At 39.3% G+C, this 26,993-nt stretch overlaps 1 protein-coding gene across 4 annotated transcripts in view; it reads right to left on the bottom strand.

Annotated features, from left to right (window-relative positions):
• The window catches only part of MYLK (myosin light chain kinase), a 195,609-nt gene that overhangs the window by 56,920 nt on the left and 111,696 nt on the right, over window positions 1-26,993 (bottom strand). For 3 of the 4 annotated variants that reach the window (XM_021526062.3, XM_021526064.2, XM_021526065.2), the window contains 7 exons: window positions 25,091-25,228; window positions 24,269-24,466; window positions 22,839-23,085; window positions 15,374-15,454; window positions 14,125-15,014; window positions 4,511-4,627; window positions 1,172-1,252 (listed from right to left, as the gene is read on the bottom strand). In XM_021526062.3, coding sequence (XP_021381737.2) covers window positions 1,172-1,252; window positions 4,511-4,627; window positions 14,125-15,014; window positions 15,374-15,454; window positions 22,839-23,085; window positions 24,269-24,466; window positions 25,091-25,228 — 1,752 coding nt within the window. Of the gene's footprint in view, window positions 1-1,171; window positions 1,253-4,510; window positions 4,628-4,901; window positions 4,935-14,124; window positions 15,015-15,373; window positions 15,455-22,838; window positions 23,086-24,268; window positions 24,467-25,090; window positions 25,229-26,993 lie in introns of those variants that run through there. The other variant, XM_077784937.1, reaches the window with a different exon arrangement.

The following is a 26,993-nucleotide window of genomic DNA, read 5'->3' as shown; positions in this document are numbered from 1 at the left end:
CACACTTTCTCCTGGGAAAGCTGCAATTGATAACACCGCTGGGAGGATCAGAGGAAATGTGTGTGCTGTGTGCATAGAAAGCACATTTCAAGACATTGTTCCGTGGAGATTTCAATGGCTTTAAAAATTTCTTTTCTATCTATGTTCAATAAAAAAATCATTGTTCTCAGTTGTTATTATTTATGGTGCAGAGGTGGAGCATGTCAGTGTGACTCTTCCCACATCCCAAAGAGAAACTGGAGAGAGAGTTATAATGCTCAGCCACAACTCAGAAATAGCTGTAGCCCATAGTTTTATATGTAAGTCACATTTCCAGAAGCACAATTATTACCCGTGATCACCATAAAACTGCTCTGAGTCCTGCTGAAAGCAGCTGAAAATGTTCTAAGTGGAAGACCAGATTAAAGTCTATTTGTTTTTTATTTTTTGGGAGAGCTGAATAAAACACTCCATGTTTCAATCAAATCACATATTTACATTTTTTTAGGAACTCACATGGTGGGCATCTTAGATAAATAAAACCCAGTTTTGATTTAAGAGATATTCATAGCCCTTAATTTCATAAGTAGTACTGGTGTTAGGAATTCCTTAACTGACATTACTGTGCTACCTTTAGCCTTCAAAGTTTCCTCTTAACCAAATGCATGTATGCTGAGAAGCAAGCATGGGAATTTATAGCTAATTTATTCTTTCAGAAAGCATTAGAAGCAAGTTAAGCATTTAGGCTTAAAACAAAGAATGCAAAATTTACAAAACCATTCTCCATGGTCATGCCAAAAATGGACATTATTCTACAGGGCATTTCAGTCAAGATGCTTTGCCTACCAATAGTAAAACTTCATATTGTCTACAAAGGACACAGCACAAATTGAAGCAAACTACTTGAGTATTTCTGTGCTCTTTGAGAGGCATCCAAAAATAAATCTGTGTCACAAGTTTATTGCATCATTATGAAAAACAGAGAGTAGAGGGGCAAAGTCTGAACTTGCAGTTTGGGCTCTTCTAATCCCCACATGGCAAAAACTCATTTCACATGATTTAAGTGCAAGGACTAAAGAAACAACACAGGCTTCTGATACTATGTCTACAAACAGAAGGGAATGACCACAGAATCCCAAAGCACTCTTTTGTTTCCACTGGAAAGAAAGCAAATCAAATCGCAGTCACTTACCCTCTGTTGGCAGCACTGGGGGAAGTGTGGTCTTAGGCTTCTTGGTCTTCTTCTCAGTAGGCTTTGAGGTCTTTGAGGCATCTGCAATCAAAACAAATAATAAAATACAAATCCTATTTGAAAATCAATAATGAAAAAGCTGTCTAATAAAAGGTTTATTTTGGATCTTTCTGCAAAGTTAGAGGAAATTGCTATCCTGTAGGCTTTTAAGAAGAATTTTTCTGCACAGTTTGCTGGAGATTTGCTGTCACATTCTGAAAGGAAGAGGAAGCAGAAAGGGAAAAACCCTCTTTGAAAGCAGCTGCACTAAGAACCCAAGCCAAGTAAGCATCTAGACAAGAGGTCCCATCTAAGCTGATAGGTATTTAACTGAATAGATCAAATACAATGTGCACAAAGCTGTTAGGCAGTGCAGAGAAAAGGGACACAAAGCTGTATTGAAACATCATTTCATTCAAAAGAATCTTTTGCCATGTAATTCTTCATTCCGTTGTCTATGTGATCAATTCAGATTAACCCATTTTGAAGAGTAACATTTCATCTGTTTAAATCTTTGCAAGAAGTTATTCTTGGCCATTTGTTTATTCCTAAATAGAAACAGCAAAAGAGACACGACAGGACTGAAATTTGATGGGTTCTACTATTTTCACAATTGCACAGCTCTTATCCAGAAACTGCTCATCACTGCAGGCTACACCAACAGCTAGGACTCAATAAAGCTTCCTTCCATGTGTATCCCACATGAGATATGAATAAAAGGTGCAACTTTTTTTAAGGTTATTACAAGCTGAGCATGATCACAGTGCTGGAGCACCTCTCCTATGAAGACAGGCTGAGAGCTGGGGCAGCTCAGCCTGAAGAGAAGAAGGCTTTGGGGAGACCTTAGAGCTCCTTCCAGTACCTAAACCAGCTCCAAGAGAGCTGGGGAGGGACTTTTCACAAGGATCCGTAGTGCCACATCAAGCAGGAATGGCTTTAAGCTGAAGGAGGGAAAGTTTAGGTTAGGTATTAGGAAGAAATTCTTTGTGAGAGTCATAAGGCACTGGCACAGGTTGCCCAAAGAGGTTGTGGGCTTCCCATCCCTGGGGGCGTTCAAGACCAGGCAGGATGGGGCTTTCAGCAACCTGATCTGTGGGAAGTAGTCCCTGGCCATGGTAGAGGGTTGGAACAAAATGATCTTTAAGGTCCCTTCCAACACAAACTATTCTAGGATTCTATGACCTGAAATGCCAATCCTAACAAGCTGTGCTTGCTTCATTGTTTGATACTGACATTTATCTTTGGAAGAAAGAGTATGATTATAGATTATGATCTCAGCTGTGGCTGTATCACTTTACAGCTTTCAAAATATTGAGCTTTCAGAGCATTTGTGAGGGAGAGAGCTGTTAGCTACCAGAGAAAAAAATGACATATATGTTATGGACACAGCTATTTTAGTCACCTTCTAGGTGCCAGTGTATGAAAATTCATTGACAGAGGAAGCAAGAATCTCCTAGTAAATAATCCAGAGCAGGAGGTTGTGTTCTGAGAGTTCAGACACTCAGATTCTACAGATTTGCCAACTGAAGTCAAACATTCCTCCAATCTTGAGCCCCTGATGCCAAAAGAAATGTAATGATTATGGTTACTTAGTCTAAGAATCAGCATCTGGGATCCTGACAGGGAACTGAAGGGAGAAATATGAACTCTTATTTTAGATCACAATTCTAATTTAAAAATAACAGTCATCCCCTCTGCCAGCCTCAGACATGGGATATCAAATGGCGTCTTTCCTGAATAGCTGGAGTTTGCTATGGTGCCATTCATCAAAACCTCTTCTCAGCAGCATGCCAGTGCAGGATGCAAAAGGCAGAGGAGGCAGCCAGTATCAAGGTAAGGAATGTGGTCACCCTGGTGCCCAACATGATGTGAGCAGTGAGCTCCTACAGCCGTGGCTGCCACCACCCCAGAAAGCCAGACAGCTGAGGTAATGCCTTTCACATCCCCAGCCCAGCAGCTCCCAGCCTCCCAGGATCGAGGCTTTGCAAGCCAAACTCTGCCTGCAGCCTCCTAGAGCATGCATTGTCCAGCAGGAAACTTGAAGTGGGAAATAGGCTAAAGGAAGAGTCAGGAAGAAAAGCAACTACTTGAAGGAGATTAGAAGACAGGAAAAACACATAAGTGACTGAGACATTTAAAAGTTTCTAGGTCAGCTCTACAGAAATACTGTATGCTAAGCTTTTGATGATCTGCTCCTTCAACACTCTGGATCTGTGGTGGTTAAGGTGTTTTGAGGGACTAGATTTTGCTTAAAGCCTATTCTTTGAACTTCAGCACTGATAAAATTTATTACTTTAAATTACAGAACCATAAAAAATAACTTATCAAATATCTAATACAGATTACACTGTGACCATAGTATCACAGAAGGTACAGGTATATTTGTTGCAATCAATATTTAATCAATTTCTTTTCCAGTTACATGAAGGCTGAACTTTAATGTGGAGTTACAGAATCACATTCTTACCTTGTGTCATGTAACTTTAGGAAAAAAAATAAATAGCATTCTTTTCTAGACCTCCTGCCACAAATACCACATCTGCAACACAGCTGTGAAGGTTCAGTACCCAAGTTCTGTTATTAGGCTTCTTGTCTAGTTTTGTGCTCATTTTAGATCACAATGGAAAGCATCAGAGTATTCAAAAATAAGCTCACAAGAAGGCGAGTTGATAAGAAGGACATCTGGTTACTTTTAAGTCTGTGTCACCAAGGCCTTGCCCAATTTTCAAGAATAGAGTTTCATCAGCACAACCATGGCTGAAAACAAGTACCTCAGTCTGTAAATTGTCCATGTTCTAAGACTATGGAACACAAGGGTGGTTGAGCTGCTAATTTATTTTTTCTCACTTACACTCAAAAATCTAATGACCAAACATCTGTGAATGCAAAGAATTGGGGAGTTGTGGTGTGAGAAATGTGCTACACAGTCCTGAGGCAGACTGACACCAGACTCACACAAGGAATTCTCACTGGCTCTCTAAGAATGCACACAGCTCAGAAACAAATCTTACAACTTCAGCTTACTGCTCTAAAAACCTTCTAGAAATACAGCAGGCAGCAGGAGAATACAAATTATTCCACAAAGCATCCAGAGCCCTTGGTTTGGTACTGTCTCTCTGCTCATGTTCCTTTATGGTAGACATTGAATTACCTATTGAGAAAAAAGTGCAGAAGGGAGGGAGTTAAAGTTCTTTGTGTGTGTGTGCGTGTAAGTAGCTCCTAAAGGTCATTCTTGGGAAATAAGTGGAAATAGGTGGGAGTTCTTAGGAAGGGTTTTCTTGTACCCAGCACAGTACTCACCTTCTACAACCACCTTGCAAGCACATTCAGCTTTCCCTGCTGGGTTCTCAGCTATGCACTTGTACTCGCCCCCATCTTCAGGCATGGCCTTCTCAATGGTCAGAGAGCAGAGTGTCCCTGTATGGAGGAGGGAGAGATCAAACACAGGTTAGGCTGCAGCTCACAAAAACCTCCATGCTAGTAAGGAGCAGAAGGCATCAAATGAGCCATTCCTTCACTACAGGTGATCTTCTCTGCTAGAAAAAGCTGTCCTTAAAAATTCAACCTTATTGGAGCCTTATTTATGCTAAATAAATTAAAAATTTAATCTTGCTACTTTTCCCTAGGATACTCCAAGTTGTCCTGCAGCCCTGAACTGGTTGCTAAAGGTAGAGAAGACCCAGAGCAGCACCTCTGCTGTTCTTCTTTGTCTTACAGCAGAGATCAGAAGTCCTCACTTGAGTGACTTTATTCCAAAAGTGCTCATAGTGTAGGACTGTAAATAAGAGGGTCCAATGACCTTTATAAAAGTTTTGATTCAGCCTTGTCTCTAGCGTTCACATGTGTAAGAGCAGAACTTCAGCTTAGTGCCTAAGTTTAAAAATGGAACTGAAAGACATTTTCTTTTTGCTTGAATTGCCTAATGAATAACAGCCTGTAAAATATGCATTAGAAAGTCCAATATATTAGTGGCAATCAAATTTATCACTGCAACAAATTAATTTCTTTCCAAACAAAACCATAAAATTTGACTTAATTGGGTTTGCAGACACAGGATGCGACATAAGCTTGTTATTTACCAAGAGAAGCCCGGTATGACCCAAGGGAAATGCATTTCCTCTTAAAAATTAGAACTCTGTGAACCAAAATAGAAGTTGTTCCTAGTAGATGGGGGATGAGGAAGAAGAACCTTGTCCCTTACTTTCACTTGCATTGCCTGGAACAATGAAGTACTTTCCTCCCCAGGGTGAACCCAAATTAAAATGCTCCACACTTTCCCCTTCCAAATATGCCTCATTAAGTGAAGGTGAAGTGTGGGACTGCTTTCTCCATCTTCATTGGAAAGCTGGGTCTGTCCCCTAAACACAGCCTGAGGCCTTGTGCACTTCTGCCCATTGCTGTTGGCCTGTCCAGAACTCCTCCACCCTCCACTTTCCTCAGCTGCCGTAAAACCTTCCCCTTTCCTCCGTTTGCCTTTCTCACAGCCATTCCTAATTAAAGAATTGAGGAAGTGGATTTTTTTCAGATGTTTAGCCTGTTTCCTAAGATGTAAGGAAGTTTCCCAGCACCTTTCTCTCTGTGCTAACTGGAAACCTCCCAGAGTGCTCAACCACAGGCTCCCCATCAAGTGTATCCCCTGTGATGTGGGAGATGGCACAGGCACAGGTGACACTGGTCCATGAAAAGGACCTGCAAAAGAACTCCCCTCCATCTGAGGAACTTTGTGAGTTTACTGGTTCTCTTTGGAGATGAATTCCATTTGGACATGGCAATTATGCTCTTGGTATTCAGATTTTTCTTTCAATTTAAACATGGATATCATTATTCAAGAAAAATCTTATAAAAAACATTCAGATGGTTTCCAGAAAATGTGGTTTGGTAAAAACACACATCCGTTAGAAGAAAATTATCTTTTCCCCCTCTTTATCATCCACCACAAAATCAAGCAGCTTTAAATAATTACTATTTTCCCCTGAGAAATAATGTGAAAACTGTCCCAGAAGAGGAGCACTGACCCCTCACTCACATGGGCTGTGCTCAGCCAACCACAGGGTGAAAAGAAAATCCACATGCCCTCCCAGAGGCAATGCTTTTCCATGAGTCAGGCTGAAGCCAAAAATGTCACGAGCTGCAGTTCCATTCCAAATGGAGGAGAGACAGTAGAAACGTATTCTTGCTGGCATCTAGCAAATATAAATTCACATGTCTCTGCTGTTTAAAGAGACATTTGGAGAGTAAGCCAAAGATAACTTCCAGTCTAAGATTTTGTATAAATCTATGTCACATGATTAGAAAAGATTGCACACTGAAACCTAAAGATGCTATTGCAAAAATCCATAAACTGTGGAACACAGACACATACATGTGAAGGAGACCACCGGCGACTTTACTGCAGGAAAGAAGTCTGCCTGTAAGAATAATAATCATTAAGGGACTGGAACAATTCAGAATTTAGTTTCTGCAGGAGTTTTCTACCTGTTCACAACCCTTTCCTCAGCTCACTGAAGACTAATGTGACACAGGGTTAATCCTCAACATTAATTTAATGAAGTAATTTTGTGAGAAAGGGGGTGAAGGAAATCTGGGTTTTTTCAAGTGCCAAATCCTTTTTTCTTCTAACTCTCACCTCCCAGAAGAAATAATCTGCATCCTATTTTCCTCCTTTCTCCCCAGGAACTCCACAGGAACAGCACATGCAAAATACATGGGGATTGCTGGGCTTCTTGCTACCACCACATACAATGGTAGTAGCCCTCAATGGAGGAATGAAGGGAAAATGAAATACTTTGGGTCACTCTCCTTTATACCGCCACTAGTACTCATGAAACTGTGGACTGTTAGGACCAGGTATGAAATTGGCCAATGGATCAGAAAGATTTGGCCAGGTTGGATCAGGAGTATAAGGGGAGGCTGAGGGATCATGGCTGTTGAAACTTCATTTTCATAGGAAACCAGGGAAAAAAAACCCAAACCACTGAAACCCAGGCAAAACTTGATGAGATTTCATAAGGACAGGAAACTTCCTAACCTTTCTTATGCTCTGTGATCTAGAGCTAGAATCAGTTCCTGGGGCTAGAAGGCCAAATGTCTTTCAATGAAGGATTTCATGTTTCCTGTGCAAACCCCATCACGACCTGAAACAAGATTATCTTCTCGGAACTGCTAGAAAGCCCAGACTAGTTACTCCAGTTGGGTATTCTGGAATCCTGGCACTTCACAAATGCCAGTCAGCTGAAAAGCTTGCTATGTATTTTGTCAACCCCAACCCTCTTTTTTTTAGGAACCAGGCCATGGATGATCCTTAAACATTGTCACAAAGTGCAGGATTGGAATAAACATGAATACTGGAATCTACCACTTAGACACTGGGACTGGTGCAGGTCTAGAAAAGACCTTAACAGTCACAGAAGCTGACGCTTTACTGGAGACTCTGATTTAGATACACAGAGCCTTTCCCTTGAATTTTGAGCTATTAAAGGGTTCTCTGACTTACTCAAAAATAGTGCAAGACAGTTTAAAATATCCCTAGGCTTCTGCATTCTTTCCATTAAACTCCACAGAAAGTCAACCTCAGATATAAAACAAATACACAAACCAACAAAAAGCAGCTCCCTAGTCTCCTTCCCCACACTGGCATCTAGCTGGCTAACCTCCTGATTCCTGTCCATGATGCAGACTCAAGTTATGGCTTTCTCATTTGTATCCCATGGTATAAGAAAGTACTGTGGAGTATTTAGGCAATATTAATAAACACTGGTCTGTGAGAAATTGTGCCTAGAAGACATAATAATTTTTTTAGGAATTCACTGGCTTATAGAGCTAACTTTCTAATAAATCTCAAATTGTCTGGGCAAGTTCAAATGTGTGCTAGTGTCACAGTCATGTTTAAAAATGAGAAGTGAATTGATCAGGGAAATATTGACTACAGTTACAATGACAACAGAAAAAACAGTGAAAAAAACCACATGAATTTCAAAGAAAAAATGTCAAATGTAATTATTGATAATTGACAGAGTTTTAAGGAAAACAATGTAAGAAACCTACTTTCATGATTCACAACATTAGACATTTAACCAGCAAATGTATCTGTGCACAGGTAAATTTTTTAACCTCTACTTAAATGTTTGTGATATATGACATTATTCTGTTTGTAATTAATGCTACATTACTATATTAATGATATTGATTTAGGAGGAGTTATTGTCAAAGATTTCCTGAAGAAGCTGACAATAGGAAATCATCACTCAGTCTGTTTGTAGTGGATTTCCTCTGTGATCAGACTAGGATCCATGTTATTAAATATTTTCATCTATGACATGTAAGTACTTGTAAATTAACTTTTATAAATTTACAGATGCTAGAAAGAACCTTGGAAAGGGAAAAGATAGCAGGGTAGTCCTCCCAAAGAATCTCATTTACTTATTAAGCTGTGACCCATTCACTCAAAGAACATGGAGCTTGAGATAGTGAAAAGCACCAGTGACACCAAGGGATGCTGTATATTCAGGAGGTTTAAAGGCTTCGTAGAGAAATGACAGACATGACTTCCAACGTTGTGAGGCAGAAAGAGGACCAATAACCTCAGTAAGGGCAGCAACAGGAAGGTGATCTCCTCACCGATGCTGATACCCACACATGATTCCTAAAGAGGGTGATCAACAAACAGCAACTGGAGAAGAGGTACTGGAAAGAGAACCAAACCAAAACAACCCCAAGCCTCCAAGGGCTGGATGAAGTGCATCATGGAGAGAGAGTTAGTAAGAGCTTGACTTGTCAAGTTTCAAAAAAAGGAGAAAACGATCTTGGTTACAGAGTCAAGGCCTTTCTGTCAAATTAGAAATAAGGCATTGTTTTGGTTCTTGATTTAATAACAAAACTCTTACTAGAATAGTTGGACTTTGCAACAAATTGCCAGTGGTTATAGGAAATACTTCTCTTTTGCTGTATTTAAATCCACACTACATGCATGAATTTTCTGGAAGAGGATAGATTTAGATCCTCTAGTGCAGTGAGAAATGTGGCCTGTGACAAACATGGTATTGTGTCAGAACTGATGTTCAGATGATCTCTCCAACCTTACATTTTCTACAGAAGCTTCTGGGGGCAAAATGCATCTACTTTCAGCAGTGCATAGAGTCATGTTAATTATACACCAAATTCTTGCTTAAATTTAATTAAAAAGAAAACAAAAAAGTCATGTCAGACTCTAGCTAGACTGGCAGACATAGACTTGCATGACTGGTAGGAAGATTTAGGAGTTAAGTCACAAGAAAGTTGTTAAGGCATTATTGCTAATAAGATTACCAAATCTCTATGCTGGCAAGAAACTTGAGAAGAAAAAAATGCTGGCTTAGAGAAAGCAATACAAACTCAGAGCATTGTCTAAGCTACGGCATCACTGCTACCTGAGTCTATACTAGAAAGTTCCTCTTCCACCTATATAGTCACAGAGTACTAAATTATCCAAAAAAAAAGCTGAGAAAACTGACTTAAAAAATGGCAAATGTGCGAGTTTAGACTTGTATTCACTCATACACTTCAGCTGGCCAGTTTAGTAAGTATGCTGTGCAAAACCCTTTCACTGCCATCTCCTAGAACAGCTTTTGGAACCATGCAAGAACTTTCTTGATGGATTTTCTGTCCAAGAGCAAGCCACACAGCAGGACAGAAGCACAGGGCACTGCTGGGCCAATGCTATACACATGTAAAACACAATGGGTCCTGCTTGTTACCCTTATATGTCTAACTTCACTGCAGTATCTGCTAGAGCCTCCTTAAAAACTTTTTTTCCAAACAAATAGCCCCCCACAACTTCAAGCAAAGAAGCCTCTCATTAAAGTGCCTCTTAACCATGCATCATCTACCCCATACTGTATGAATGTATAATGCTCTAATTTATGAGTACCCTCTTTTTTATTGTTAGCAACCACTTATTTTGATCTTTAATGCGCAAAAAGCACATTAATATCTATCTCAGGAATGTAGATAATTACACTCTGACAGGTTTAAAAGAAGAAAAATATAAAATCAAACCATTAATAAAATTGCACCATGTCAGAAAAATAGTGTAAGAGCTCACTTCATCATAAAAACGATACCTTAAGTAAAAAATCACACCAATCAACTAACAGAGTACTATTTGAGGAAGTGTAAAAAGGAATGGAAGAAAAAGTGTACTGATGTTCATTATTTCAAAGGGAAAATAGTTGAAATGTAAAATGGAAGGAACATGACATGCTATCAGCTATTGTTGTGATTGTGACATTAATGCTGCCCAGATTCTGCCTTCTAACTAAACTTAACCTTGGAATAATGAAATACACTGCAAGCCCTAGATTAACCACCAGAAATCAGTCCAAATGCTGCATAAATGTGCCTGAAGATAAAGGTCATTTTTGGAGGAGGGTTTAGCTTTTTTTTTGGCAAAGGCCTTACCAGACAGAGACCATTCTGATGCTGGTGTTTGTACCCAGGCTTCTCCAATGGTAAAGAAGCAGGGATAACACTCTCCCTTTTCCTGCACTCCAATGGCTCAACTGCATTGGGTGGGCAATTTAGTGTCAGTCAGGCTCTGCAAGCACAGAGGAGAGCTGTGGACAGCATTGTTTCTACCTGGTAAAGGGCCTCAATAGCAACTAGGACAAATATGCCAAGGAAAGTTATTGTCAGTGAGTGACTACACATAGTTTTTACATAGTTTGCCTGTCCTGTGAACATCTTACACACAAGTATATTTCTAAGTTTGACCTCCCTGGCCAAATATGCCACTGTTTGATCACATATTCCTGAAACTGAATTATATGTACTTATTTTTACAATATATTTGGCACCAGGAGATGAGCAAACTTCTGTCTCTTTTTGCCATTTTCCCCTCTCTTTTCTGGGAATGACAGAGAGGAATAATGCAATTTCCAAAACATAAATATATAGCATTCTGAGGGTTCATGCATTACTTACACTGACCAGTTTTGGGACAGTATTTCATACTAAGATGGGCTAGTAGTGTGGCTGAGAAGCAGATGGACATGCTCTACTCTAGATAGGGAATTCTCCAGTATCTAGCTCAGTAAGAACATGTAAGTTATTGTGAAATACCTCTGGTGAATCTGGAAAAAACCCCCATGGCCACCACCAAACATCACAGCAGCACAAAAGCAGTGAAATGGCTAAGAACAGACGTAGTCTATCCTCTTCCATAGTGGATTTTGTTGCTGAACACAAGGAGGAGTAAGGTCATAGCAAAGAAATAAAAAATGGCTTTGCAAGATCTCACAGACTCATCCTTCTTTCAGGTGAGGATGACTCTAGGGCATTACCTCCAGGGCCATTAAATGCTGCTCCAAGTTCTGACAAAGGCACTGCTGCTGAAGTGCACCTGTGGGTGTGATGGTGTTGCATTTTCAGCATTTGGGGCAAAGGATGGAAACTGGGATTTCATCTTTGGCCTGCTGTGGACTGCATCCAGTGCTATTGTTGCTCTCCATGTTTAAAGCTGCTCCAAACACTATCTGTGAGACTAATTCATACAGTTTCCCCAATGAATAATATTTCTTGATACTGAATGAATTTGCTATTTCTCAATTCTAGTCTGTTATTCCAGTTATTCCTTATCCTCTCTTGGTTCCCTTAAGTAAAGTATGTGTTCCTAATTAGGGAAACTGAGAAAACTGAATCTCTATGAAATCTGGAACTTAAAGTTTCATGCATATCTAGTTAATTACTCAACAGTTGGCATGAAAGAATCATAGTGACAGAGCAACAACACATTCTTCTCCAAGAGCCAAAGCTAGCAGGTACTCTCAGGGAAAAAAAAAAAAAAAAAACAAACAAAACTGACCATCATGCAGTGTACCAGAGGGTATGTAATAAGGTTTAAAAAAATAGTTTTAATCTTCATTCCTTGTCTTTCCATTAAAGGACAAAACTTTGAGCCCTGTGTAATATTTCTTTCCAAGATCTTCTGCAAATACATGCAGAAGAAAGCCTGACTTTGAGATACTGATAACCCTGACTATAAGCTTGGTACCAGCGTATCAGTGCAGGTACAAGTGGAACATAAGGACAGTGTCTTCACCCCCTGCAAGAGTGGATTCCTTATGCAGGACTGAGCTCTGATCCTGACCTCAGTGGAAAGCACTGTTAATGTCTGACACCCTGGAGTGTTGTGACCAGGAGTGTCACCCAGCCCAGACAAGCTGGACAGGAGAAGCATCCTGCTCTGCTCTGACACGTGACTGAGCATTTCTGCACATCAGGATCACTTCACTGTAAACAGCCACCCTTGATTTACAGTTCCACAGTACCCTTTTATAGAGTGAATAAGAGTTGGGGGATTATAATAGTTACTCAGATTATTTCAGTGAAGAAAACAGCTTTCTACAGCTCCAGAACACTAAAACTTTGCGACTTCAGGAGGTTCCACCATAGCTCAGAAGCTATGAGGTGAGTCTGTCTGATATACTTTGACAGGAGCCATGGAACTTTGAGATGCACAATTTCTTTTCCACTCTGAGCAGCTCCAGGAAAAGCCTTGCAATCTTGCTTCCAGCATAAGGCTAGCTGAACTGACTGATTCTGTCAGTTCTTCTTGTAAGAATTGCATTTCCACTAGTCAATGTTTTCTCATGTACTTGACACTTACCCTTATTCTATACAATCCCCTTAGGTAAAAATCAACATGTACTCAGAAAAAAACCCCCGAAAAACACATGATGCTACTTCAGACACAGGCCAGACACAATGCACCTGCTACCATTTGCCTTTCTCCATCTGCTTTGCTGTCTCCTTAATGCACTACTCGAGTTCCCAAGCCTCTCTGAAGATAGTGCAATTTCTGACTGCATCCACTTCAGGAGAATGCCTGTGTTACCCTGCTTGGAACACTGCACAAGGGTTCACTGGTTGTGCTGAACTGGTCTGCATAATAATTTGGTTCTCATTTGGTAACACAAAAAAACCTTGGATTAAATGAAGGAAGAATCAAAAGTAAGAGTGCAAACCCCTGTGTCAGGCTATAATTCTCACTGTGGACATGAATTTTTTTGCTACAATGTGTCAGAGGGTATCATTCTCCAGATAATTCCCTCAGTGTTTCGTGGAACACATATGAAGTAAAGAAGGTTTTTTGATGCTAACAATTGTCCTTCCTTCTTTTTTTTGTCCCAAGGAAAATATATTTTGTCTAGATACAACATTAACTTTCATGCAAAAAACAGTCTAGTGGGTTTGATCATCCAAAATGTGAAGTATAAGGGAATTTCTTGGTTTGAAAACAGTAAGTATTCTCTCTAAGGACTTCTACCAAATTCTATACAGTCTTGAAGTTAGTTAAAAGTCACCAAGTCAGTGGAGTTCAAATATTTCAGTGTTTGTAATGGCAACAGAAGCATCTGTGGTGGGGCTTTAAATACACTGGAAATCTGTTCTCAACTCTGATCTTAACTTGCAGTTGTAGTAATTTCTTTCTATGACACAACCCCTCTTTGCTTCTGTGTTTCTTATTGCAATAAAAAGCCTGAAATATTAAACATACAGAAGAATTCAATTAGAATTTGTAAACCAGCAATAATATTATTATGCTTTCAGTATTTGAAATCCTTAAAGCTCAGTTTAAATAAGCATCATGTACCAGCTCCTTAAACAGCGCTAGCAATGTAAACAGCATTTAAAAATGCAAGAAGTTCAACTTTATAAAATTTACATCTGCAGGCTGTTAAAGGAGAATCTTCAAGAAATGTCAAACAATACTGTTCCTTATGTACTCCGCTGAAATAACAAGAAAGCTGCATCTGGAAACAGTTACTGGCACAGGACTTAAATAAATACTGCATTACTTCTAATGAACTAAATATTATTAATCAAGAGCCAGATATAACAGTGTGCCATCCAGCTGGCTTGTAATGCAATTAATTTACCTTCTTGGGAGATGACAATAGACTTTGATGATTTGATGGCTTTGCTGTCTAGAGTCCAGGTGACAGCTGCAGGGGGATCAGAGGAAATCCGACATTGTAAGACCAATTTTTCACCATCAGCTACTTGAGCATCCTGAAGCTTCTCTGTAAAGGAGGGTGCTGTTCCTTTGCTTGCTGGTGGTTTGCTTGCTGGCGCTTTGTTTTCAGCTTTTTTCCCAATTATTCCCCCATCCACCACTGCACACCCACGTTCACAGTTTCTGTCATTTTTCTCCTCTTTTTTCACTGCTGGTTTGGCAACAGGGGCTTGAGAATTGGGGGTGGCATTCTGGGCTTCAGAGTTGGCACGAGCGTTTGGTGCAGGGGTGCCAGCGCTGCCATTCTCCGCAGGTGGCTTTTTCTTGGAGCCCAGCACAGACCTGAAATCTGTAACTGCAGGTTTAGGAGGTGGTGCCTTCTCTGGCAATGGGGTTTTTGGGGTGCCCTTCTTGGCCAGCACAGAGCGGAAATCCACCTGCTGGGGAGCATGGACTTTCCTCTCCTCCTCTGACAAGGTCTTGGGTTTGACCTGCCGCTGCAGGTTTGCTCGGAAGTCCATTTGCTCGGCTGGGATTTCTTTCAGTTCCTCCTCAGAAAAACTTTTGGTGCTGACTTTCTTGCCTAAAATATCACGGAAATCAAGTTGTTCAGCTTCCTGCTGCCTCAGGCTCTCCTCTGTGTGCTCCCGAGTTTCCACTCGCCTCTTCAGCACGCCTCGGACGTCCTCCTGCTCTTCCTCAGCTACTCTGGTTACGCTGCTGTCCTTTTTGAAGCCACTTGTTCTACCAAATGTTAGTTTACCATGATCTCCACCATCTCTTTGCTCTCCAGAGCTGGCTGATTCCCTCCCACTATGAACCGAAAAAGAAAAGAAAGAGAGAGCCAGGAAAGGGGCTGGTTTAAAAATGTCAGGGAACAATCTCAGAGCAGGAACAAAATGTGTTTATAGAAGGGGAGGCTGATTAGAGGAGCATACTCCATTAGTTTATTGCATCAATGATGACTTCAGGAGCCATATAAGGGCACAAACAAAAAAGATCTTCTCTACTCTGGCTTGGTACAATGTGCTTAGCTTGTATGATGAAAACAATTTGTTAGGTCACATTTGGGGATTAGGTTGAACAGCAGCCAGCCTGGGTCTGTAAGGGCAGGGAATTAACGGAGCAAAAAATAGAACCCACCCATGCAAGTCCCTGGGAAAAATACTCACTCTCTGAGCATTTCTGCTGTGGAAGCTGAACTCTCCCGCAGCATCAGGGACACCTGGCAGCTGCATTCTCCAACTTGGTTCCTGAAATATTTACGTGAAATCAGAAAAACAGGGGTTTCTTCCTCTGTAACTTGCCTGAGCTAAGTGACTGTGTGTTACACTAAAGCAGCTCATATCCATTGTGGCATTTCCCTTTTCTATGCCCAGCACTGTGGGGATTGACTGAGTAGATTTGGTCCCCTCATATTTGGAGCCAAGCTATCTCAAATAGCTTTTACTGATCTGTTGCTATCTGCACGGGGAACAACATACTCCCTGAACAAAAATCAAAGCAATTTACAGAATGAAGCAGCTGCAAACAAACAAGCTAAAGGAAAATAAATACAAAAGCTGGAAAATCAAGACAGAGGAAAGGGCTATTTTACAAAGCTGAAAAACTTTCCAACCCTGCCTACTGTTTATTTATTCAAATCCAAGCTCTTAAGTTTTCTAATGTTAAGATATTAAAAACAGGGTCCCATTTCCTTCCCTCCCCTCTGGCTCAACCAATCAGCAAAACCCATCTACATGGATTGCTCCAGCCTGTACATGTTTATATTAAAAAAACATAAAAGTGTCACCATATATGGTGCTGAGTACTTATTCTTCCTTTTGCAGAGGAATACCATGGATGCCTTCTGGAAAGGGCTCCCATTAAAGAATTCATTTAAAGTGCTCCCCGCTCCCCTGCAGCTCCCTCCCTCCTACAGACATATATCATTCTTCCAGCCCCAAACAGCTCTTCTCTGCTTAACACAAGAGATGCCAAAAGCAAAATTTAACTCCCCCAGGGCAGCAGTTGTGTAACTATTGCCACCACTCCCCTGACTGCTATTAAAAAACCAGACTTGAACTGATTAAAGACTAGAAATACCTTTTATTAGTGAAAACACTTCTGTCCTTCCCAGTTTAGGTAGAAGCTTGTAAATGGACTTGAAAGTCCTGGATTATTTCTCCTTTTTGAACAAAAATAACTTTTGCTACTGAAAACATTTCCTGGACATGAGCAAAAGACATGTGTTGGAGGGGAGGAAGGCAAGAGAGGCAGGTTTTCCCAGCTGTGTTCTGCTTTGAGCTTGCTAGATAAGAGCACCTTCAAGTCCACTTAGCCCTGAAGTTTAAAACATGGACTCAGGACTGCTAGCTTGCCATAAATATATTGTCTGGCCTGGTTTTTAAATAGAGCATGGAGAAACTTTCCTAGATATGGTACTGTTTGGGTGAAAAGACCCCTAAATTTTCACCCATTTTTAACTTGAAGTGAAGGCAAGACAATTAACACAATAACAGAATCAAAGCTTTAGCACAAAAATTTGTCTTTGTAAGAGCAATTAGTGCCATCACCTCAGATAGATTTCTCATGATTTCTATTGCTTCAGAAAAAGAAATAGTACATCAGCCTAATACGAAAACGACAAAGAAATTGATAGGTATGATCCAAGTATCTGTATTATAAAGTAAAGACCCTGCTAATAGAAATGCATCTGAAGACCACTAACAACAAGAAACCAGAGGAATGTTTTTAACACTTTGATACCCAGTAAGTCAGAATATGTACACTACAAACTGCTGTTGGAGGTAATCCAGGAGGATAGCACTGAAAGCAACAACTCTCATTTCCTTCAAGACAAAAAACTAGATAACATCTGAGTACCAAACAGAAACTGTCCAAAGGGCAGGAGAGCATCCAAGTCAATGCAGAGAGTGTTGAGCTCAACCCTGTACTGGAGACCTGCCATTCTTACTCACTCATATGTGTGGCCTCCACTTGGAAGTAAGAGAAATAAAAAGAAGCTAAGACAAATGGAAAGATAAATAAAAAGGATAGCACATCACCTCCTCCCAACATACTGATTGGCATAAAATTATGGTAGGGTAGCAGCATTGCTGAAAACCTGTTGTTTTCATATAATGCATTTCAACCTGGCCCCCTTTGCCACTTTTGGAAGTCATGAGTTGTTTTTCTTTCTCTCTGCTTCAACAAAGTTTTTAAGGAAAGCAGATACACTCTGGAACTGCTCATTCACCAGCGCTGCAGGGCTTTACAAGCTCATGGTTTACCTGGAGAGCCCTCCTGTTCAGGACTCAAAACCAATCCAAAGCTGACAAAGGACAAGCCATGCATGCTGAAGAGTAGACAATTTGCAGAGTACATTAAATGTTGAGGCAGCTTTGCTCAGCTTCTGTCATGACTGTTTGGCAAAAATATTTGTCCACAAGAATTGTGTCACTAGTGGGAGAGGTTGAAGTAACAGAGAGAGCAGTGTCCCAGGAGAGGAATTCAGGGATACTGCATGTGGTCCTGACCACTGTGAAGAATGGTAGCATTTCTGCAGGACCCATTTCTGCAAGGCATCGTTCCCTCTGCAAATTCCTTGCATATGCGAAGAAGCAAATAAAGCAGGCAAAGTAAATCCTTCTAAAGTAAGCTATTTTTCATAGGGTTGGGAAAATAAAGGAGGGGGTAAGAAAGTAGGAGAGCATTTTGTTCTTTCTATTTTTAAAACCTTGGGAAGCACTTACAAATTATGGCAACAGTGGGACATATAAGTACCTAGATGGAAAAATGATTCACAAGGTAGTTTTTTGATCTTAATTATGATTTCTGATTCAAGTGAATGGCTGAAAACCAGACTACTGGATACAAACCTTGAGTCTGTGTCTGTTCAAAAGTGTAGCCTTCCCAGGGTAAGGCCAGCTCCCAGTGAAATCAAACTGATGATTTTAGGAGCAGGGAGAACATACTTTGTCTTCTGCATCCAGTGAAAGAGTCTAAAAAGGTGAAGTTAAAAACACTGACCCAGCTTGGAGAACACAGGATGGAAAAAGAGAAACAAGCCAAGAAAAATTAAGGATTGAGTGATTTAGATACCAATTTCAATCCAGAATAATTCCAGAACCTGGGTAAATATTTTTTACATTTATGCAATTTCAGAATCTAGGCAAGGCAAAGATGCATAGGGGCAGTTAGATAAAAGAGAGCCTTGCAGTACATGGGCACATCTTCAAGTCTTTCACATCTCTGCTGTTTTGAATCTTGGCAATAACAACATTACTTGTGCAGCTTGAGGTTCTCTGTGTTGGCATTTTGTCAACAAAACCCCAGACACAGACAGATCTTAGTGGCTCTGTTATTGTGGAATAATGATAGACATGGATAAAGCCTACACTTAGTAGCTTTGCTGTGAAGTAGTGCCTGGAAGTGTTGACTTCTGCAGGACTATTCTGTAGAATGCTCATCCACAGGACTTATCTTTAAAATGTCAAGGAATATTAATAAAAAAGCCCACCAAAAACAAATAAAACCCCAGCTGCAAAGCCTGAGGCAATCTTAAAAATAGCTTTGTGTCCTATTGTGGGATCAGTTTTCCCTGGAATGGCTTTTATGTTCAAAATATCTTGAAATACTAGTTTCTTGGCAGAACCTACTCAAATATTTTCACTGAACCTTAGATGAGACTTATTGTCTGCATGTCCCTAGGAAGCACTCCCTGGAGGAATGGGAAAAAAAGCAGTTGTAATTATACTGGGGGACATACTGAAATTTCCTACCAGTCTGCAAAGTGTGAAATAAATATTGCAGAGTAAATGACATTTTTCAAGAATGAACTTGAAGGGGCAAAGAAGTCGATCCCTACTTATAGCTGGTACTTCAGTGCAAGTAACTGCAAATCCTCAGGAGGTTTTGCAACTTTTCTGTGAGTTAAATAGAGAGATAGTCCAGACTCCATGAAGCTTTAGCCCCAAAGAAAGCAACTAATCCACTGGATCACAACTCTAGCTGGCATAAAGCAGAACAGCTCTACTGGCTTCAAAGAGGATGCACCAATTTACCTCTCTTAAGGATTCTGCCAGAAGCTTTTTATACCTGAAGGAACAGTATTTTTATTTGTATTTTACAGCACTAAGTGGGAGGATGGAACAAGAAAGAGGCTTTATTCTCTAAAAATAAATAATATATTAGTAGGAGGAAACAGGGGTTGAAAACTCAATTTTACAGAAAGACAGAGCTATATTTACTGTTTAGCCTAATGAAACGTAATCTTAGGAGTGCTTTTTATATAACCTGAATTGCAGAGTATTCAAAGTACCACTGATTTATAAAATGAATGTTTTCCCATGATTTTAAGCAGATTATCAAAATATCTAAATCAATACTAATCAACACTAACCAAGCTTGTATGGAAAATGAAGTGTGGGAGAAGAAAAACAATGTCTGAGAAGACAAAGGAAAACAAAGTAGATGATTTGTTTAAGGAATTGCAGCATGATTTCTGAGGTGTCTCATGTTGACTGTATTGCTATAAAGATAAAGGTTTTGCTCAAAAAGCACAGTCTCTGTCCAGTTCTCACAGATTTTTTTTGTTTACCTCTTCATTTATGATGCACACACTGAAGGAATACAGAAAAGTCATAGTGGGATAACAGGATACCAGCGCCTGCATCACTGGAAAGATATAGGAGGGGAAATAAATATCTTTGTTTTTATGAGTAAGGAAAAGGATTTTTATTTTCCATTTTAAGCATTTTGCAGGCTGTAAAATTTCCAAATTTCAATAGATGAACTGCAAAAGTGGATAAATCTCTTCTTTTAATATTTATGCAGCACTATTCTTCTGAGCCTGAGACGTAACAGCCTCAGTGGAACATTATTAAGACAATTGTAGAGGAATCATAGGCCTGTGTAGGTTTAAAAAAAGAACAAGGAGGGGCTACATTGACTGCTGTTCTAAAAGCCAGACTTAGCAGTCTGCTAAATAGTAAAAGGCAAAGCAAAGGTGTATTCTAAATAATGCTGAGGGCTAGTAAGACAGAAAGCCAACAAGCAATCATGGATGGATCACACCAGGATCACTGAGCTCCACGTCCTTGGCAGCTCACTCTACCTAAAGGAGAAAGAACCAGCAAGAGTCAAGCAGATCTTTTGTTAAACCCACATTTTTAAGACCAGAGTTTTAATTTATGAGCAGCCAATACAAAAGAAGAATTGTGGAGGTATTAGGATAGAATTTAGAGCTTAAGAATAATGGAGAAAATAATGGGAAAATAATTAACACTAGTAGGAAACTGTGCCTGGACTAAATTAAGAGAGTTGGAGAAGGAGTGACTCCCCCAGAGCAGCTATGCAACCTGCTTCTAAAATTAACAAGTGAAAAGGAACTGCACATTTTAATTGAAATGAAAATGATTATGTTTAAAATAGCCTACTGTCAACTTGGTAAACTCTTTACTGAATTGACTTATGTTTTCTCAGTTTTTCCATATTTTTTAATGGACTTTGCAGGAGTTTTTGAGAGAAAGACACAAAATGCAGCTCTCTTCCTCTCAGGTACTGTTAAAACAGTTTCTGAATATATAAACAATTCTTAAGTATTCAAGAAAAATGCAGCCAGTTCAACAGCTATTTAGTCAAGACAATTTAGTGCTGAAGATTACTGCAACTGTATTGCAAACTTGAAGTTACACAGCTGACTTTTGGCTCCTTGGATATGCCCGAGGCTGTTACCTCTCTGTTAGTCATAGTACACAACCACTGCCTAAAAACATATGACTTTCTGTTCTCTGAACATTAACTGGAATTTTACAAGTGAGAGGAGGGTAAAATGAGGTATCAGCATTCCCTTTGCTCTAACTGCAGCACACCATTACTCATTATGGATTAGAAAAAGCCAGCATGTATGCACTGATCTTTGTGGGATGCTCAGTTATTTCTCCAGTGAAAGGATTAGGGAATAGCTGCAACTAGCATGTAATCTGCTTTCTTGTTTTATAGCTACAACTTTACTTTTTCTTCTTCCCCCCAAAAATGCCTCTTATCTACTAATTGTCTGAAATAACTTATTTTCTAAATGTACATTATAGAGTTATGGTATTATCAGACTTCCACTTTGAAAAAAGGGCTGTAGTGATGAATTTGGCCTGAGTGATCACCAACTACACCTGATCAATACGGTTGACTTCCAACATCAGTCCCAACAAAACTCTCTTGGCTCTCCTTTGTCCTCTTTCATTCTTCCATCCCTGAAGTTTTGCTGAAATATCTCATTCTCTTTTCAGTTCAAGTGAAACCACCAGCATATCATAAGAGAAGGTGCCCACGCCCAGGGCACACACACTGAACTGTGGAAAAGTACCAGCAGCGGGTAGCAATTCTCAGTTTCTGCTGTCTCCTATCAAGGTTGGTGACATGAATTAAGTTGAATTAGCATTTCTAATCCTTCCAGAGATACTGAGTGTATCAGAAAGTGAGTGTCTCATTTGACTTTAAATACTAAAATATACTGAAGCTAGTTTGTTTCTGCCTGTGATAGTCCATGAAAAGATACTTTTGAGCTAGGAGACATCGACATATCCATCATTTGGGCCACACTGGTTGGAAAAAAAACTATAACTATAAAAAAATTAAACTCATTGTTTACAAGCTAAACGGGTTGAATTTATTAGGAAATTCCCTGCCTCCTTGTATTAAGAAGATATAAGTAATTTATTTGCAATTAGGCAAAGGACAATTCAGACTAGTACACTTGGACTAAAAAGTGATTGTGTGGAGCAAACCAAATAATTGTCTTCCAGTGTAATGGACTCAAATGTCCATGATGATGCAGTAATTTTAATAAAGAAAGGCCCAAACATTAACCAAGTAAGTCTATGCATAGTAAATAGCATGGAATGATAACATCACTTTAAGGTTTTACACTATGTTTTCTACAACCACATATAAAATATGCAATCTTCACCATTGCACGTGGAAAATGGTATGGAACTTTCTACAAAGTAAAGAGCCAGCAAATCTAACTCTTCATTTAAAGCACAGTTATAGTTATTTTACCAGAATAAAATAAAATTAAATTTAAAATAACTCTTCCAGATTTTGTAGGAATGACAAGATGTTCAAAGCATCAAGGTGCCTCATTCCAAAGATATGTCAGCAAAAGGAGACTACAACTTGCTTGCAAGATTCAGACATTTCAAACATGGCCAGGAAACACTTTCCCCCCTTAAAGTTATGGATCTTGTGTAACTGCCCTCACTAGGCAGTTTGTTCCTATGAAAAGAGGCATCCTTACAAATACCTAGAACAATGCCAAACATGATAAATAGCTCCAAAACTCAGGACATTGATTGTGGTTTTCCTTGCTAGAAATTGCTTCTCACATTGCTACCACAAAGCTTTGTTTTACAGGATCACAAAAAGAAACCATACTGCTTTGTCCTTTTTTTTCCTGACTTTTCTTGTGTTTCCTGTCTTCTCTATGAGCTTGATTAGTTCTTTTTTATCCCTCAGAAATATTCTATTTCTCTAGTACCCTAATGTTCCACTTGAATAGGATGGAACTCCTGTCTTCTTCAAAGGAGAATTTTAACTTGGGGGTAAATATAACTAATTGGTCAAAGGGAACAACCTTCTTTTTCACAGCCAACATACCTGAGCTGAATTTCATACTGCCCTGCATGACGAGACTGCACATTCCTCAAGACCAGTGTGAAGATGTCTTCATTTTGCAGGATTTCACACGCTGCTCCTGGCATTATTTCCTTCCCATCTTTAAACCAGTGAACAGTGGGGAAAGGATCTCCAGCAATGGCACAGGATATCAGGACATTTTGCCCAGGAGCTGCTGTCACTGATCTCGGTTTGCTAATGAACCAGGGCTGAATACCATCCTGAGGTTCTGTAGTTTACAAACACAGTTTACAAATCAGAAGAAAATGTCAAGCTTGAATGTCACCACTAAGCTAACTAATTTCAGGGAAAGCAATCACAGGCAAGGAAAGTTATTTTGAACATGCATGGTATAAGTTTTTAATCTGAAAATAAGTCAGACTTTAATTTTGGAAGTAACTTGTGCTCATATTAAAATTAATCATTTACTTGGCACTTTACTGGCTCGATCCAAGCTTATATTAAGAGCAAAACAAAGGGACTTTAAAGCTGCCCTAAAAGGAATCCTGGAGATTTGTCCTTAGAGAATAGCTTTAAGGGCAAGTAACAGTACTATGACTGCTGTGCAGTTGAGAGCTCATGCAATGAATCATCATTAACAATTGCATAAAATTACATTTAATATAGCAGACTGACCCCAAGGCTGGATCTCAGGGGGGACTGGAGGAGAGAGGAAAGTCTGAATTCAGAGCCACAGTCACAACAGACTAAACAGCTCTCTCAAACACTGCAGATAAGATAGTCTACATTAAAACTAATAAAAGTCTCTCAGTGATTTCCACTAGTTCTCAGTAGTGGCTATGAGGAAATGTCAATATTCAGTTATACTAGAGGAAGTCCCTGTCACAAAGATATTATGTGCCCAGTCACAGGAAACTTGTAGGTACTTGAGTTTTTGCTGTGGGGTTAATATCATGTGAGAAGATTTAAAGCTAAATTATTTGCAGCTAATTCTCAGATTGCAGAAATCATGTTTTCCTTACCTTCTACCACTACAATGCTAACATTAAAGCCAGGATACCTAACTCCTAGAAAGCCTTTTCAAATAATAATGACATCAATTAGAAAAAAAAAAAAAAAAAAAACATATTAAAAGGTTTATTTTCATCATAGTTAAGTAAGTCTGATAGTTATAATTTAAAGCTGTATTTAGCAAAAGTTGTGCACTGCCCCTAGAAATAGGACTCAGGAATGCATTTTTGAAATAGTAACATAATGTTCCAGAGTGAAAAGATTTTTTTAAAGCTGCTTCTGCTCAATATCCTTTTTAATTCAGATGCAGAGACTGAGAACTTGAGCATCCTTCACAACAAACCTTATAAACACTCATGTATTTCAAAGAGACATTCCTCCAGCACATTAGAATAATAATTTTCTTTCGCCATTTTATAAGGTGAAGAGGAAGTTTATACCTTGAACTGTCAATGTAGCCTGTGTTTGACTTTCTCCTACTTCGTTCCAGGCTTCACAGGTGTATTTGCCTGTGTCTTCAGGAAACACCTCCTGGATGTACAGACTGTACTCATTGCCTTTCTTCTCAAAGTGGAAATCTTCTGTCTCCTGGATTTCTTTCCCATTATGCAGCCAGATAATTTCAGGAGATGGGTTAGCTAAAAAAAAGCAAGCAACAAAAATCTGAGGCACTCACAAAACCCCACCGTATGTCAATTAAGACAAGGAACAAGTTTTGGGTTTTTTTTTGCCACCTTATTCTGCAATTTCATCTTCAAAATATTCAGGAATTTCTATTATTAACTCTGTCCATGCTGTGTAATGTGAAATAGTCTGTCTTATTATGATTAAAATACAAATGAATAAAGGAAGCATGTATACAGAGAGGGAGAATGAGTTCTAGACACCACAAAGATGGTTATTAAAAGTTTTTGATACCAAAATTCATACCAGGACTGCTCTTTCTGCAACACTAATCTTACCCCAGCTGACAGGAACTCAATCTTTTTTGGTTCACAACAAAAGTCCACTTCAACAAGAGGACTCATATTGTATCATTTTATTATTCCAGTCAAGAAACACTTTGACAGGTCTGAACACATTAACAGTGGACAATGTTCAGCCATGCTGAAGATCACATCAGACCAACCTAGCTTTTAAAAAACTGTTACCTAGAAATGTTATTTCCAAATGCAAAGACACCTGCTACAAATATGGAAAAAACCACACACTTTGCAGCATTATTTAAATTTTTTAAGTAATACCTTTCTACAGCTACACACCTGATACCTCCACAGTCATTATCACTTGACTTCCATCCATTACTTTGAGGTCAGTCAGGCCTTGAAGGAAGATGGGTGCAAAAGTCTTGTTTAATTTTGAAGCCTGTGCACTCTCTGCCTTCTTGCTGCTCTTCTTTTCTGCAAAGTCATAAAAAGAACAAAAGGGGTCCCTTACTGGAATTTTCATGACAAACTTTAAGTGACCTTAGGCTCAACATGATGTCGAGACAGTGGTTTTGCTTTAGCTTTCAGAAGGCAAAAATAACTGAATTCACCTAATATAGCTGTTTTGCCTTGCCAGTATTCCAAGCAGAAAGACAAAAAATAGGAATGGAACTCTCCTCCTTCAGAAAATCCTCTTAAATCATTGTTAACAGATATCAGGGAATATCACTGAGAAATTACACTCATTTTTCCCCAAGTACACACGCTCAGGTGAAAACAAAACAAAACAAAAAAGCAAAGCAACGCAAAAACTTGTAACCAAACATTCAGTGCCTGTAATCACTGCTAAATTAATCTGAAAACCCTGGGGGATGTTACAAGTTGCCATTGCTGTAATTGATGAGTTAGAAATATAAGCTCACTGCAGCACAGGATTTGTAACTCTGTAAGTAATTACCATTTAGATTGTTAGATGGTCAATATCCAACAGGTTTGAGTTCACCACACTCCTCTCCTGTACTTGACTTCAGCAGTTCATTGATGATGGGAAAAACTGAAACCTGAGGTTATCAATATATACCACAAAACACACTGTTGGATTAGGGCTTTTAATTTTTTTTTTTTTTTTGAGGCTGTACAATCAAATGCTGAGGGAATTTAGATTTAAATAATTCACTCTTAAGTCTATCTGTGCTATGTTGTTTCCAGTAGCCACAGCCATTCAGAGGCTATGGAACAAGACCATTTAACTATGATCTATATGGTAAAGCAGATCAGGAAGCCTACTAAAAACCTGAGCAAAGACACTTCTGAAGCCCAAGCAGTGATCATGACCAACTTTAAAAAGTCATAAATGTTTATCAGTCCCTTGGATATATTTTTTGTTTGGTTTAGCTTGTGTTCAGACCTCTTACATCTTGCCTTTAAAACTGCAACCCTACATTCTATCCACATGTGAACATATTTTTATTTTGTGTCTGATCAGAAAAGTTCATGTCTTCAAAGAAGGACAGGTAACAAAAAAAAAAGCAGAACCAACTCCCAGGAAATTTGATAGTTACCAGGAAACAAATTTGCTGATAGTGGTTCTAGCAGCAATTCTCCCAAAGCCCTGGTACAAACAGCATTAAGTCTGAGCAGCACTCCACACCTCTCACAATTGGCTCTTTGCTCTCTTGGACTCACATGCCTTCTACATGTTGTCTAAATAAATGGATTTTTATAATCAAGGAAGACAATACAGTATAACAGCCTCAGCTTATTAAAAAGAAATGTGTGAGCAACTACAAAATAATCAGAGCAGAATCATTTCCCATAAGGAATTTTTCAGCAATGCAAACTCCTCCAAAACACGTGCTGCAGACAGAAAAGATTCACGTACTGGAATAAAACCACCTTCTTGCACAAAGCTGCATAAACATTACATGAAAGCAAGCAAATACTTCACAGTAATTGCATATATGAATCACAAACCCAAAAAATTTAGGCCTCAATTTTTTAAGTTATTCCAGGCAGATGTATCCTATGGTAGTGAGGAGACCCACTGGTATGAGATTGGACATCAAGATTTACAGGGGGTGCAGGCATCTACTCCAAAAAAGAGTAAACTCTAGGACTGAAAGGATGAAAATCAACTCACCATTGCTACTGACCAGTGCTCACTCTTTTAAGGGAAGCTGTCAAATTGAAATGAAGGGGGTCAGAGCCTGCCTCACCACTGCACAAATCTTAAAAAAAT

This window comes from Lonchura striata, chromosome 8 (genome assembly GCF_046129695.1).
Source record: "Lonchura striata isolate bLonStr1 chromosome 8, bLonStr1.mat, whole genome shotgun sequence".
Classification (NCBI taxonomy): Eukaryota; Metazoa; Chordata; class Aves; order Passeriformes; family Estrildidae; genus Lonchura; species Lonchura striata.
This window is presented reverse-complemented; position numbering and strand designations above follow the sequence as displayed.